At 44.1% G+C, this 14,344-nt stretch overlaps 2 protein-coding genes and 1 long non-coding RNA gene across 3 annotated transcripts in view; 1 reads left to right on the top strand and 2 right to left on the bottom strand.

The window, feature by feature from the left end:
* The window catches only part of NME7 (NME/NM23 family member 7), a 194,191-nt gene extending 191,561 nt beyond the window's left edge, over positions 1-2,630 (top strand). Inside the window, exon 12 of the mRNA XM_019526785.1 lies at positions 1,870-2,630. Coding sequence (XP_019382330.1) covers positions 1,870-1,902 — 33 coding nt within the window. The 3' untranslated portion in view covers positions 1,903-2,630. The remainder of the gene's footprint in view (positions 1-1,869) is intronic.
* Positions 1,980-14,344, bottom strand: part of ATP1B1 (ATPase Na+/K+ transporting subunit beta 1) — a 25,907-nt gene continuing 13,542 nt past the window's right edge. Inside the window, exons 3-6 of the mRNA XM_019526787.1 lie at positions 9,118-9,273; positions 7,946-8,130; positions 4,610-4,690; positions 1,980-3,391 (exon numbers count right to left, since the gene is read on the bottom strand). Of these exons, the coding sequence (XP_019382332.1) occupies positions 3,125-3,391; positions 4,610-4,690; positions 7,946-8,130; positions 9,118-9,273 (689 nt within the window). The 3' untranslated portion in view covers positions 1,980-3,124. The remainder of the gene's footprint in view (positions 3,392-4,609; positions 4,691-7,945; positions 8,131-9,117; positions 9,274-14,344) is intronic.
* LOC109304311 overlaps positions 14,011-14,344 on the bottom strand; it is a 1,692-nt gene continuing 1,358 nt past the window's right edge. The window contains exon 2 of the long non-coding RNA XR_002099345.1: positions 14,011-14,064. This is a non-coding gene — a long non-coding RNA (uncharacterized LOC109304311). The remainder of the gene's footprint in view (positions 14,065-14,344) is intronic.

The raw sequence follows: 14,344 nt of genomic DNA, 5'->3' as shown, positions 1-14,344 counted from the left end.
TGGGTCCTAGCTGCCAGCCAGGCTCCACGTGGCAGGATTGCCGCTGCTGCAGCCCCAGGAGGACCCCCAGGTCAGGCTGCTGGGGCCAGTGCAATATTGTCCCCAGCCTCCACTACCTGACTCGGGGCAACTTGCTGCATGCCAGAGGGCACAGGGCACAGGTGTTCCCCAGGGACAACTAGCGGTGGAACAAGGTGTGTCACCGCTAGTTCTCCCCAGGGAATCAAACATCCATGCACATGTGAATGCAGCCTTTGAGGCCAATAGCAAAACTTCTTCATCTCAAAAAGACCAGCATTTCATCTTCTGTGTCTCACTGGAAACATGTTATAAGTATGTACATATCCTTGGCCACATTGCAATCAGGTCTTCTTCCCAGTGCAGGCATTTTCTCTGTTGAATTGTTTAGTCAGCGCCTGCTTGGGATCTGTTCCAGTAGCATACCCAGCAGGGACTGTCCCTGTGTGGTACAGGATCCAGCACAATAGAGCTTGTGACTGGACTCTTAGTGTGCCACTACAATGTGCACCCTGAACACGCGACAAGGTAGGGGCGAGGTTCCAGCCACATGTTTTGCTTTGCTTAGCCATGGCTAGAATGTTTTTATGTAAGATTGAGATGTCTGGTACCCAGCAAACGGTCCTGCCTCTCCAGCAGTTCCACCGAGCATGCTTTCAGTGAGAGTTATGCTATCTAAGCAGCAGCATTAGTCTAATGGGTGACAGTTGGCCATTAATGGGCCAGCTCCAAAGCGGTATGTTTTAGTTTCTTTAAAATAGACAGTCACAGTGCTCTCTTGTTGGAAACAAATGCTGTTTCATTGCATCACTGATTTACTCTGAGTGTCCGATTCTGGGGTGATGGGCTGAATAAGAAATCTGGACCATTCTTCTTGGCTTTGCAAAGGTACTTTTCTTTCTCTTCTAATCCTTTTGAATCAGGTTATGAGATCTCATCTCCTTCCCAGATTCTCCCTGCCTTCCCGTACCCCAGCCTTCCTTCCCCTTTTCGGGAGTGCTCAGTTCCAACTCCAAGGTGTCAAAGATAGAAGTAGCCTGATTAGCAGAAACACTATTTCAGAGATGAAAGTAAGGATGTCCTTGTTCTTGTGAACCACAAATGGACCACTTTTATGCCTTCAAGTCTGAAGTAACCATGAGTAATCAGCATTTGATTTGATGTCCATGCCATACTTTCTAGTAAAGGCTCCTGAGTAGGTGGTGATGTCTGACTTCTAGTAGATGACAATTTGGCCTTATTTTTTAAAATGTTATTTGTTTCCATCAGGGATTTGAGAAGTTTGGGCTTTGACATAGTAGCAGATCTCATATTACATAACATGCACAGTGACAAAAAAACGAAAAATGCCATCTTATTAAATACCGCCACTGAGTTGCTGCTTTAGATTAGTATGCAACAGTTAAGTCAGCAGTAGTACCCAAAGTAAAAGTCAGTGATGCATCCATTACTTTAGGAAAACCAAAGCTGGTTCTGTGCTCTGTTGAGAGTAATAGAGCTAAAAGCTTTCAAATTCACTTTATTGCCATTCCCTACTTAAAAAAAGGCAAGTTCACTTTTGAGCATCAGGGAGATCTCCTTCATTATGCTTGGTATGGCACTATGTGCAGCCTTTGAAAGTAGTAAACACAGCTTTTATAGGGTGAACAAGGATGACTTGTGCTTTATTCAACTACAAAAGCTTTCAAGATGACTAGATACAGCCAGATTTTCAGAATCTAGTGAACATCCTGGGATCCAAGGGAACATTCTTGACTTTACATTTTATCTAGACAAAGAATAGCACCATCTAAATCTTTTCCAAGCACAGCCTTAGTGAAGTTAACTGACTAAAATTTTCTTTTTAAACAGGTTCAGTATTTTTTCAAGATTCTTGACAATTAAAATAAAACAGCAGAACATGGACAAACGGCTATGGTTTCATTTCCCGAAGAGGAAAAAAAGCCACAAAGAAGTGCGTGTGTGTGTGTGTGTTCATTCATTTATTTCTCCAATGTTTTAACCTGACTGAAATACAAGATCAACAAGAGCACTGTACTCCTGGCTATTATTACATAATGTTAGAACATAGAGGCTTGCACTTTAGACAACATTTAACACCATTCTATGGGGTACTGCATTGCTTTTATAAAGTTTAAAATAAAGATTTATTTTCACACATGTGACTTTGGTTTATTTCATACATTACACTTTCTTGCAGAAAAAAATAAAATTGTACAACTGCATAAATATAAAATTCTTCCACCATGAAAATGGTTAAAACATTCAATAAAGACATTAGCACCACACTGTGTGATGCCTCGGGGGAGGAAGGGAGAGAAAGAGAGAGAGAATACACACAAAAGCAAAATAGTTTTTTCCTACCACTGATGAGTGATAGCCTGACCCAGGTCTCACACACAACATACTGGAAGATGAGGGGAAAGGTGGAAAGAGACAGCATTCGCTACAAAGCACAGTACACAATCACCTAGTTTTCTTTTAGCGTTACTTAAGTTAGTTTTCCCTGCCACCCCTCCAAATAAGAATACCCTAACACTACAGGAAAATAAGAAGGCTCTATGGAGTGCTGTTAAATAGTCTCACAGGTGGGCCTTTATGTTTAAGAGGGGAAAAAAAATTAGAGTATCATGCCAGTTCTAGTCCCATGGAGTATTTACACCTTGGACACCAACATTTTTGCTCACAGAAAGTAGAAAACAGATACAATACATGGCTTGGAAAAAAAAGTGACCAGAGTATGCACCTATAGTACTGTACACTAAATAAAATACACTAGGCAGCAATACTTAGGGGCCAGAAACACTGCTTACTACAAGTCAGTTATGGAATCATAATTTACAGTAAAAATGGGCATGTCCCAAGGCTCAATTGTTTTCTTTTGTCATTTACAGTAGAATAAATATTTAAATATTCCTGTCGCTATTGCTACACTTTAAGTTTACATTCTAACCTAGTAAATGCAGAAAGCTAGTGTAAAGCATATAGATTACGTGTAGGTCCCATACGTATGACAGTTTGTTCAAGACTAGTAGGTTTTTTTTGTTTTGTTTATTTTAAACTTTTAAATGGCTAGGAGGATGGGAAAGAAAAATGGTGCTTATGATCAGCTGCTCTTTATGTCAAATTTAACATCGAAGCGTCCCTGGAAACGGTCCTTGTCACTATATTGAATGTTCTCACCATAGGCCTTGCACTCTATGCGGACTTCTGTGTCAAAGGTCAGGTTAGTGAACTGCACTGCCACCAGGGGCTGGCGATAATCTGGCTGGAGGATCTTGCCATAGTATGGGTAATATTGTAGAGGAAAGCCAGGCAATCCCCCCAGCCCGTAATATTCTACTGTGCCTAGTTTAGACACATCTTCTTCTTTCTAAAGAAAGGGTGAGGAAGGAAAAAAAAAAAAAAAAGTAAAACACCATTTTGCAAGCAAATTCCAGCACTATATCCAACCACTGATCTTTGAGCAACTGAATTTTGTTCAGCCCTTGAATGCAGTCTGCATTCTGGATATTGCACAGAATATTTTCATGTCCTAAGGGATAGTGAATAGGTCTAGATAAACTGGAAAAAAAAAAAAAAAAGAGTAGAATTTGTTTGGGAAAACATACCTGACATCAGGATGACTCTTTTTTTTTTCTTTTTAAGAAGTACTTCTCTACAATTTCAGCAGTTCTGTTGTCACCTTGTACCATTGAGCTGTTGTGGTACAATCCACACTGCTCCACCCTGACCACTTGCATCAGTTTTACGCACAAGAAAGGTCTGGGATTTTAATATGCAAGAGACAAGTTTGTGAGTGGTATCTTTTACTGAACCAACTACATGGCTGGGAGAGATTTAGATATGCTTTTAAGTGTCATAGTATCCTTCCTTGGGTCTTTAAAATGGCTTAGAAAAGTTGACAAGAAACATGCTATTTCTTAAGAGTTGGAAATATTTCAGAAAGTGAACTTTTTGCCACTCAGTCTGGTCTCCACACATTGCTTGTATGAACAGCTCCATATGTTTAGGAACAGATATTGCAACCAAGCCTCTACTTTTGAGAACTAGCTGGCTGAAGAGCTTGAGAGGATGCCTTTAGTTTCCAGTTCATCCTTCTCCAAGCAGATTAGGTCAGTGATTGTTTTCAGTCACCATTCCTTTGGTTAGTGTCTGAGCTGGTTGCCTCAATCCAGTTCCTAATGGGAAGATATTCCCAGTATAAAGGACTGGACCTGTTTGCCAAAGAAAGGCAAGTAATTGAGTGGACAATTAGAGCTGGCTCATGTTTCAGGAATGAGGCAAACATAAATTCTGTTCATGCCTAGAATAAAACAGTACAAATTTAGAATTTCCTCCACCCCCAGAGCATGGCTTTGAACCTTGTGAATCTGTCATAATGCAAAAGCAAAATTAGGATGGTGCATGTCTTGAATTTGACTTAGTCTACCCTTTGCAATGGACTGATGAGAACCAACATTTGATATTTCCACTCCACATTTTGAAAGATATTGGATTCTCATAAGAGGAAGCAACTGTTTGCCTGTCCAAAATTTAACACAAGAGACCTAGACAGCCTTTCCCTACTCTGTAGCATTTCCCCACTTACCTTGCCAGCACAGTGGATAGGAATGATATTCTCATGGAATTTTCCTACAAGGTCTTCAGGGAGGGAGCTGTTTTGTGGAGGCTAAAAGAGAAGGCCAAACCAGGGAAATGTTACACATTTAAGACTGTTCCCAGAATCCCTATATCCCACTTCCCAACACACCCCATCTTCCTGAGGTTCAAGACTAGCTCGCAGAGGTTCAATTTCTGGCTGTAAAGCTCAGTGTGAGATACAAGCTAACTTGCCAGGCTGACCCAGATTTCTTTTTAGGTCACATAGTTTTGAAGCACTGCATCAGTAGCAATTTTCAGGGCATCACTACATTTCATCATCGTTTGAGATGTAAACAGGCCTCTGAATCAGCACAGTCTAATCGCTACTGGAATGCAGGTGAGCCCAGTTGTGTCTACACCACAGAAACCTTTAAGACCTCAATCCTCAAAAAGAAATTGATGCTTAACTCTTACTGACTGAGAGACAAAGGCTTTCTATGAGAGTTAGGAACCTGTCCGAGGGGATAAAGCCTGCAAGTCACCTTCAGCAGCCTACCTTGGCAGATTCAGTAAAGTTACACAAACTGGCCACGTCCAGATGAGCATGGATGTTTGCTTGCCTAGGGATAAGTAGCAGCAGCAGACCTTGTGCCGCTGCTACTTGTCCCCAGGCAACGCCTGTGCCATGCATGCTGTGGCACATGGCAGGTTACCTTGGGTGGGGTAGGGAAGGCTGCCAGCAGCTTTACCTGGGGTCCTAGGGGCTGGGGAAGCTGCAGCCATGGTGCTCTTGCAGCTGAGAGCCTGGTCAGTTGCCAGACTGTGGCTCTGGCTGGCTAGGCTGTGGTTTTGGTTGGTGCACACTGCTGCCACTTGCACCACCCCGCTGTTTTTCCCTACGTGGGTTTTTGTGACCCTGGGATCTCTCAGAGTCAACCCCTCCCCGCTTCCCCCAAGCTGCAAGGTAGCACGGAGAATGCCTGAATGTGCAGTGTGCCACACCGCAGACAGGTCTGTGGCGCTTAACTAGATGTGGCCACGGGGTCCTTTTGAGAGATGGACCATTTAGTACTAATGTAGGGCATATAGAAGGATGGAAGGAAAACCTTACTGCAATTTTCAAAAGAGAAAGTGATGAGAGATCACATGCCCCTCAGTGATGCTTGTTATGGCACAGGGACAAGACAGCACCTTTGAAAAGCATGCACAGCTCTCACCTAAAGGGTCAAGTTGCACAGAGACCCCCCACAGCTGGCTTTACCTTTTATTTGTACAGAGCACACTAGATTACAACTAGAGTTCCCAATGGAAGTGGTGACTAGCAATGCTACGCCTCAACAATGGGGTAAAAGAGCTGGGATGGAATTTCCCAAATTGGTCTGAGGAAATGTTTAGAGGTAAGCAAGCTACTGCTGCTACTAGGAACAGCTGTGCAACTGACTGGTACCATGTGCCTTGGAAGTTCTGCTGTTCCTAGCAGGAATATAATGCTGAGGAGTGACTTAAAAGTTGGAATGTTATGAAGACATAGGTCCCAACTGAAAGCCCACACCACTTGGGAAGATGATGTAGCTAGTAGTCCAACACGGCAGCTAAATTGTCCCCATCAGCAACTTCCAAAGTTGCTGTAGGGACAGTATAAGATGGAGGTGAGGAGAGAAGGCATCCAGTAGGTGCCCAAGAAAGCAGTACTTACTATGGCAGTATGTGAGACCCACTGCCCCAGAGTCACTTAGCCCAGAACATTGGAGCAAAGTGACCTGAAATTAGATATTGGGCTCTTCCAACAAAGGAAAGAACCAACATGTGTACACGTGGTCCTCTATGCTCAAATCATGGTAAAGTAAGAAAGATGAACCTTGACAGGGCCCTCCCAAATCAGAGCGGGAGAAAGAGGGAGAGAGAGAGAGAGGGAGAGAGAGAGAGAGAGAAAGAGAGAGAAGTAAGTGGGTTCCAAGCTGCCATCCTTCTATCCTTGATAGTGTTCACCAAGCAGATTAAGTACAGTAGGATTGTGTCACCCTCATCTCCTCAGAAAGATGGGAGTTAGACACCTAAATGCATTTGAGGCACCAAAATAAACTCAAAGGACTAAGTACCTAATTTCTGGGCAAGTCTGACGATCTTTGGTACTAGACCAGAGGAGCCATGACTTAAAACTGGTCTATGGTAATCCTTCTCAGGCAAGAAAAAAATCCAACTGGGAGTATTTCCTTACAAGTTGCTCACCAACCACCAACTTTTCCTTTTTTGCTGGTTGTCAGAATGCCACATGCAGACATTGGACTGCCTTTTCTGTATCATTTGCATTTGCCCTCCCCCTAGGCAGCAAACCCTCATCCTATGCGTGTCACTCCCCCAGTACCCAAGGCTCACAATTTTCCATCATTCAGTATCACATGCTTACTCTGAAATTCAGTATTGCTAGGCTCCAAGTGGGAATAACTAGGTGAAAGCAAGTTGTCTATGCTGCATGTGGGCACCATGAGATGATCTCATGGACTTTTCAGGCCTAAAAGCTTTCTCCATATAGAAACAATAGAGCTGGCCTGAAACTTCTCTTCCTCCACACTGTCTCACACCACCAGCTCTGGAAATGCCATGTTCCACTGACAGGGAATAAATATTGCATGCCATGGGCTGGTAGGGAGAAGGGGACAGATGAACAGATTGGTGTAAGAACCACGTCTGTTTGTAGCACAGCCACTGTTGTGTAGCAGTATATGTGAAGGCGACAAATCTTGTGCCACTTTAAGAGCTGACACATTATAAAAGCAATACAATTAGCAGATTCCAATGGGACCAAGGAAGTTACCTAGAAGAGCAATTAATATGGGAGCTTGTTGCGGCTCATTAGCAATTTACAAAACGCTTCCATAGAAGCTTTTGAAGGGCCTTAAACAGTGTTTAATAACATTATTGAAACCCGCAAAGTATACGTATAAAAAAAACCAAAAAACAAAGAAAAAAACCATCAGCAGATTACTAAGTAGAGTCAGGAAGACTGTGGCTAAGTCTGAAATATGAGATAGCTGCTGTTTTACCTATGGCAGCAGCACTCAGGCAGCCAGGCTCCCTGGAGTGGGTGCAGCTCCATTGACAGGAGTCATCTCCCTTCTGGACTACACCAGATTTACTGGCAGAGCTACATCCACACCAGGAGTTCTGCTAGTAAAGCTACATTAGTTCTTGATCAAGCAAGTGAACTTTTCATGTCCCTCGCCCTGCAGAACCCTGGCGTTGGAGCCAAGTTCTAAGTGTTTTTCCTAGATCAGCAAGTCATACCACCAGTCCTAATATTAGAAAGAAGAACTTACTACACACAAACATACATAGCACTTGCCTTAGGTTTGAAGCCCATAACTCGGTTGAGCTTGATAATGAGGCATGGCTTGCCATCCTTGTACCCGTAGGTGGGGTCATGTATTCCAGAGCAGTTCCCCAGCCAGTCGCGTTTGAATTTGCAGACGTTCTTCCGACCTTGACCTTCCTTATATTCTCCTCTGTCTTTGTATGAAGTGGGTACCTCTACCAGGGCAAGAAAGAAAAAAAAAGGTGTGTACATACACACATAAGCAGGAGAAAGAGCAGGAATGGGAGTGGGCATATGAGAAGCAGGAGCAGAGTGATTATTCTTAAAAAAACCCCAAAAAACAACACCACCACTTTTTAAGATCACCCTACAACCAAGTCCCAGCCATAGATCACACTTTGGCTGGATACAGAAGAGAATATAAGCTGGCAAGTGTTCATTAAAGGGATGCTTTTTATATTGTTTAATGCCAGCTATATTTACAAAAAGCCAGTCTCAGATCTGGTTAGGGCCAAAACCCAGGTTTGCCACCTCTCTCAATAAAGGAAAATGATCTGGTCACATCACTGTTTTAGTGAGGTTTTTTGGGTGACAAGCTCTCACCTTCGCTGTGGGCCTGTTAGAGCATAGAAGGAAGGAGGAGGAAAGCTCTCAGCAGGAGCTAATGAACATCTAGAGGAAATGCTCTGAACAGTTTCCCATCAGGCCACATAGACAAGGTGATGCAGTTCAGCTAGTAACTGAACAGTATTTTAAGGGCATTTAGACGCTATGATGGGGACATTGTTGTGACAACAGCTCTTAATTCCAGAATGATTGCACAGGATAGGATTTCCAGCATTCTCCTGATTCTGCTCCCTTTGGAGTCAGCAGGTCTCCCACTGCCTTGGATGGAAAGCAAGTAAGGCCAAGACCAGGTGTGCCACCTATAAGCTTCTCAGTTTGGCACTGATGCTCCACTCTCTCTGGCATGACCCTGGTCTTTCTGCTATGAGAACTACTACTGTAATGAGAAACTATGAGTCCATTTCAGAGGCAAATGTTTACCAACATGCTGTTAACGACTAGAGAGAGGATGCTGTTTAAGTGTACAGCATCACCAGCAACTCATGACCAGCATTGGACAGATGGTTAAGAGATTAACAAGAGATCCTTCAGCAACAGGGAGACGATCAGAACTCCATATCTTCAAGGGCACTTACCACCGCAGTCCTCAAATGCAGCATTTCCCATTTGTTGTTCATCACTGTATGTAAGTAGGAATTTGTTGATGGCTTTCACATACATCTCATAGCTTTTAGAATCAGAGGCAGAAAAGGAAATTTCTGTCTTTAATACTTGTGGGATCTGGGTCAATCCTGAGATAAGAGAAGAAAACAATATTAAATACACTCCCAAGTTGCATGGGTTCAAGGCCACAATATGAATCTTGCATGAAGTAGGAATTATTTTTCTAGTTTCACATTTCACACTTCAAGGTTTGCACACACAGCACCCTGAAGTTTACTTATGTCTTTAGATTTGCAGTTAATATACAAGACAACTCAACAGTCACTTCTGATAGTGGCCTAGAACACTTGATACCACCACACAGAACAATGCTCAAGTCATAGCCACAGGATCCTTCTATATACATCTGGAGGTGCAACCTGCCACGTGGTGGGAGCTCAAGGTGAGGGATGGGGCACACTGGGGAAACAATGTGATGTGCAGCCTGGGCAGAGCACAGAGGAGTCCATGTGCTTGGGGGAGCATTGCAGATGTGCAGCGGGAGAATCCACACTGTGCAGCCTGGTGGGAGAGGGAGAGGGCCTGTGGTCCACATGGATTCAGGCCCAGGCCTCTGAGAAGCTGGATAGCCTTCATGAATTTGCGACAAAGGGCTTTTGGAACATTTTATCTTAAGTGACCCAACAAGAAGCCCAAGTGCCACTGAATTTTAAATGTCAATTAAGTGCTTTGGAATGTTTTTCCTCCCCTCGTTGCTAATTTTGTCCAGCAAATTGAGTGCCTTATGTGGGCAGACTGAACATTGTGCGATATAAAAGGACCCAGCCAGAATCCACGAAGGAAGCCAAGGATATGGGAAGCAAAACCTGAGACTTGAAACTGACTAGTGATTTGCGGGGAGGGAAATAACTCAACTTGAAATTAAGAGGGGCCCCTTTTTCAGGCATTCAAAATACTTTGAAAGTCTCAATTTCAGGTCACAGAAACAAAAATTCAAGTATGGTTATTATAGTCACCCTCAATGAGAAGATTTCTGTGCCAACAAGCAGAAAGGACAGGCTATCACATCTCCAGCAGTACCTGAAGCCACTACCAAACCCCAATAGTCTGCTTCTGCTCTGTAAGCAGGCTGTAAGGTCTGGAGGAGGAAGTTATGCACAATGTAGATTTTTGGTCACATCCTCCTGAAGGATGACCCAAAAGAGGCAGAGCAAGGAGAAAGCTAACAGCAGCCAACATTCACACACCCCTGGCATGATCCTCCTTCATGAATAAAGGGACACATTACTATCTTCAAACTGCAGCAACCCTGACAGATCTTCTACTTTGAAGTAAGTGCAAAGCTTTTTTCCCCTTCCAGGCTTCATTAAAGATGGTGAAAGGAGGAAGGGGATACAGCCCCTACCAGGGAAGGCTCTCTAGAAGTCTAGGTTCATAAGCTTTAAGTGGCAGAACTTCCGGCCTAAGTCTTCCATGGGGCTTGCCAAAAACAATTGCTTTGGTATAGCGTTCAAGTCACATAAACTGTGTTCTAATCCCCTCCATGCTGTGTGGAAGTGTGCATGCATGCACACACACACACTGCCCCCCTTATCAGAACTTCAGCTCAGTGTCCAGAATGAGCTCCCAAACCCCTGTGGTTGCTAATCCTTGCCTCCAATTGCCTCAGATCTGAGGTATCGTATCAAGCGAGTTAAGTGCAAATGCCATGCCTGGGGGAAAGTGACTAGTACTCACCCCTGGAGTCCAGAACTCAGGACTCCATATCTAGCTCTGTTCATTACTCCAAAGGGGAGGACTGGAGGTGGGTACGAAGGACACAGCTGCCTGTGGTGCAGAGGGAATTAGAGAGCAGTTGCCCATAGAGATGAAGGGAAAACACGTCCCTTCGTTGTCATGACAAAATAGTCAACACTTGCTCTCACGCAAGGCTCAGGTCACATTTTAATTGAATGCCTCAAGGCATAACTAATGGGCTGGAGTTCAACATAACGGGAACTGGAGCTCATGCAAATTTTGCTGCTGCCTCTGTTGTATCCTGTACTGGATAGGGTCCAAGTCCTGTTCTGGTTGCCTCTCCTGTTCAGTTAGTCAATGATCAGACAGGGATAGGGCCAAATGCTTCTTCCAGTGCAAACTAAACACAGCTCAGTGCCTGGCCTGAGCCCATGGGGGCTCATGGCTTTGGAAAACCTGCAGTCACTAGAGTACTTCTGCTTCAGCCCTCCCTCAGCTGGCTCTGCCCCAGCCTTTGCCCTGCAGGTCAGAATTTGTAACCTAGGACAAAGATTTACATTGTGTCCCTATAGCAATATCCAGTAGACAAAAATAGTGAGGGGGGCAGCCCAGGCGGCAGCTTGTGGTTTCAAGTTTTATTCCAGGAAACAGCTCTAGCCTTCTCTCAAATCTCTCTTCAGCATAAACTGTAACAAAAGCCAATCTGGCCAAGCTGAGACACAAGTTACTTTCTTTACTAGGACATTCTTACCCCCACATTAAGAGTTACTGTTTCAAGTATCTTTCCTAATACTCTCTCACTTTTTAAGAACCGGTAGCTCTGCAAGAGTCACAAAAGACCTTATGGCTAAAAGTACTGTGTTCAGTTTTAGTAAGTAGATTTAACCCTCATTCCCAAGTTTTCCTCATACTTAGAATTATAGGAATTTGGGGTTGGATGGGACCTCAGGCAGTCCTCTAGTCCAACCCCCTGCTCAAAGATGAATGCTAGCAAAGTTATTGAAAAGCACTTCCCTTCAGGCTATAGCTGGTAAAAATGCAGTTCAGAAGTATGAAGCATGGCAGAACCTTCTTGTCTACTGCACAGCTTCTACACAAGTGTCTTAAAAAGTATGTGCTTAAAGTCACAAATCAAAGCTGACAGTTCAAGCTATCCATTTGGGGCATTTTTACACATGCTCCAGAGGTGGTTGGGAAGGGGTGCTTTAATTAGAGTGGCTCCAAGAGCCACTCTAATTAAAGCATCCAGAGTGTCTCATGTATCAGCATCCCATGCTTTAAAATGGCAGTGGGGGCACTTTATCTAAAGCTCAAATGAATTTTGGATAAAACATCTCCATTGCCATTTTGAAGCACAGGGACACTGATATACAAGACACGAAGGCAGACTGGAGCATGGCACTTGCTGGAATTACAGCATGTTGTAGCAGCCTCCCAGCTCATGTACAGGCATCCTTTGTTCAGGAAGTCAAAACCTCACATCAAACACCTCCCCCTTTACAGGCTGCTGTGTGCAGGGCAGAAAGAAAGAAAGAGTGCCAGTGTAACAAGGAGCAAAAGCAAAAAACCACAAACAAACAAAAACAAGGTACCAATACTAGTGAATAAATTATACCAGCAAAAAAGAGTTAAAGGCCACTTTCATTCTAAAAATCAAGCCTTACACTGGTACGCATTTGAAACAAAGCACGTTCACATGAGAAAAATCAGTAGGCCATAAGTAGGCAGTTAACAGCACGCTTGCACTTAGCATGCTCTCATGACTTGGGGCCCAAGACTCCATTTTGCCTCACTTAGTCCTATTTCTCCAATATGAATAATGCCCTTCGCATCTCCATGGGGACACTGAAGAGCTACTTCATGTAAATTAAAGCCCTTCCCTCCTTACTGGCAGCACAGATTGGAATGAGGAAGCATAAAAGCATTGAGGTCTCAACTGAGGCCTAAGCACTTCCCTCTTCTTTGTTTTCCAGCCTGCTAGGGCAGTTATACGCACGGTCTGGGAGTGGTGGGACAGGCGGGGTGTTAATTAGGGTGGTTCCACAAGCCTCTCTAATTCAAGTGCCTGGGAAGTCTCGTGTATCAGTGCCCCCGTGCTTAATGGCAGCAAGAGCTCCTTAACTAAAGCTCAAACGAGCTTTAGTTTTTAAAAAAAAGTGCTCCCGTCACCATTGTTAAGCATGGGGATACTGATACACGAGACGCTGGAGTCTGAAGCACAGTAATTACCATGCTCCAGTAGCAGACTCAATTAATTGCGTCTGGTCCGATGTGCTGTAATCGGAAACACATCAGAGCAGCCTTGCTGCTCATGTATAGGTGCGCCTAGTTTCTGACTGTTCCCCATCCAAAATAAATTCTTCAGTGCTCTCATTGAGGAAGCAGCAGCCCAGCCCATGACTCAGGTCTGAAGAGCCACCATATAACAAAGTGGCATGGTTACTGGAAATGGGAAGTCAAATACTGACAGGGCAAGGGGGACAGCCTCAAAAGGCTGACCTCTCCCCTATAAGAATATAGTAAAGTGAAAAGGAAAGAGTCACTCCCATTCTCAATGTTTACTGAACATAACGACCTGGGGCACTCGGAGCTTGCTATAAGGACAAAAGGATTAATAACAGTTAGAAACTGGCTGGCCAGTAAGGAAACCATTTCCTGATAAGCCTTCTTCAAAACGGAGACTTAGAACTGACAACGAATTCCAGTGGAGTTCCACCCTCCATTAGTTTGTCTCCTTGGCTGTACAACCCAGCTCCTGTCAGGACTGTTTCACTAAAAATTAACAGTGGAACAGAGTACCATAGTGCCAGAAGGTTGATGAAAACAGACTCTGTGACCGGTGAGTAGCGTCTCAGAATTACATACCAGTGGGCTACTACATTATTAGGAGGCAATGTTAATATCAGATAGGTGAATAGTGAACTCAAGTAGTGAAAATAAGTGATGAATAATTATTAGAAAAATTGTGATATAAAGAGCCTAACTCCTTTAAAAAAGGAAGGCATTTGGGGGTTTGGGTATCCAGGTCAGATCATTTGGACCTAGAGAGAGAGAGAGAGAGAGAGGGGGAGAGAGAGAGAGAGTGTGTGTGTGTGTGTGTGTGTGTGTGTTATTTAGATATAGATATAAGCTAATAGCTAAAAGTTCAAGGGTTTAAGGATCCCATGTTAAGTAGGGATGAACTGCACTCGTGCATCCACAGATGCATCTCAAGCAGGTCCAAGGAGGTGATCCTCCCCCTCTATGTGGCACTGGTCAGGCCGCAGCTGGAGTACTGCGTCCAGTTCTGGGCGCCGCACTTTAAGAGGGATGTGGACAGCATCGAGAGGGTCCAGAGGAGGGCCACTCGTATGATCAAGGGACAGCAGGGTAGGTCCTATGAGGAAAGGTTGCGGGACCTGAACCTGTTCAGCCTTCAAAAGAGAAGGCTGAGGGGGGATCTTGTGGCCTGTTATAAACTGG

Source organism: Gavialis gangeticus, unplaced genomic scaffold (genome assembly GCF_001723915.1).
Source record: "Gavialis gangeticus isolate Ggan-Ray unplaced genomic scaffold, GavGan_comp1, whole genome shotgun sequence".
Classification (NCBI taxonomy): Eukaryota; Metazoa; Chordata; order Crocodylia; family Gavialidae; genus Gavialis; species Gavialis gangeticus.
Note: the sequence above shows the minus strand (reverse complement) of the source record. Positions and strands in the feature narration are given on the sequence as shown.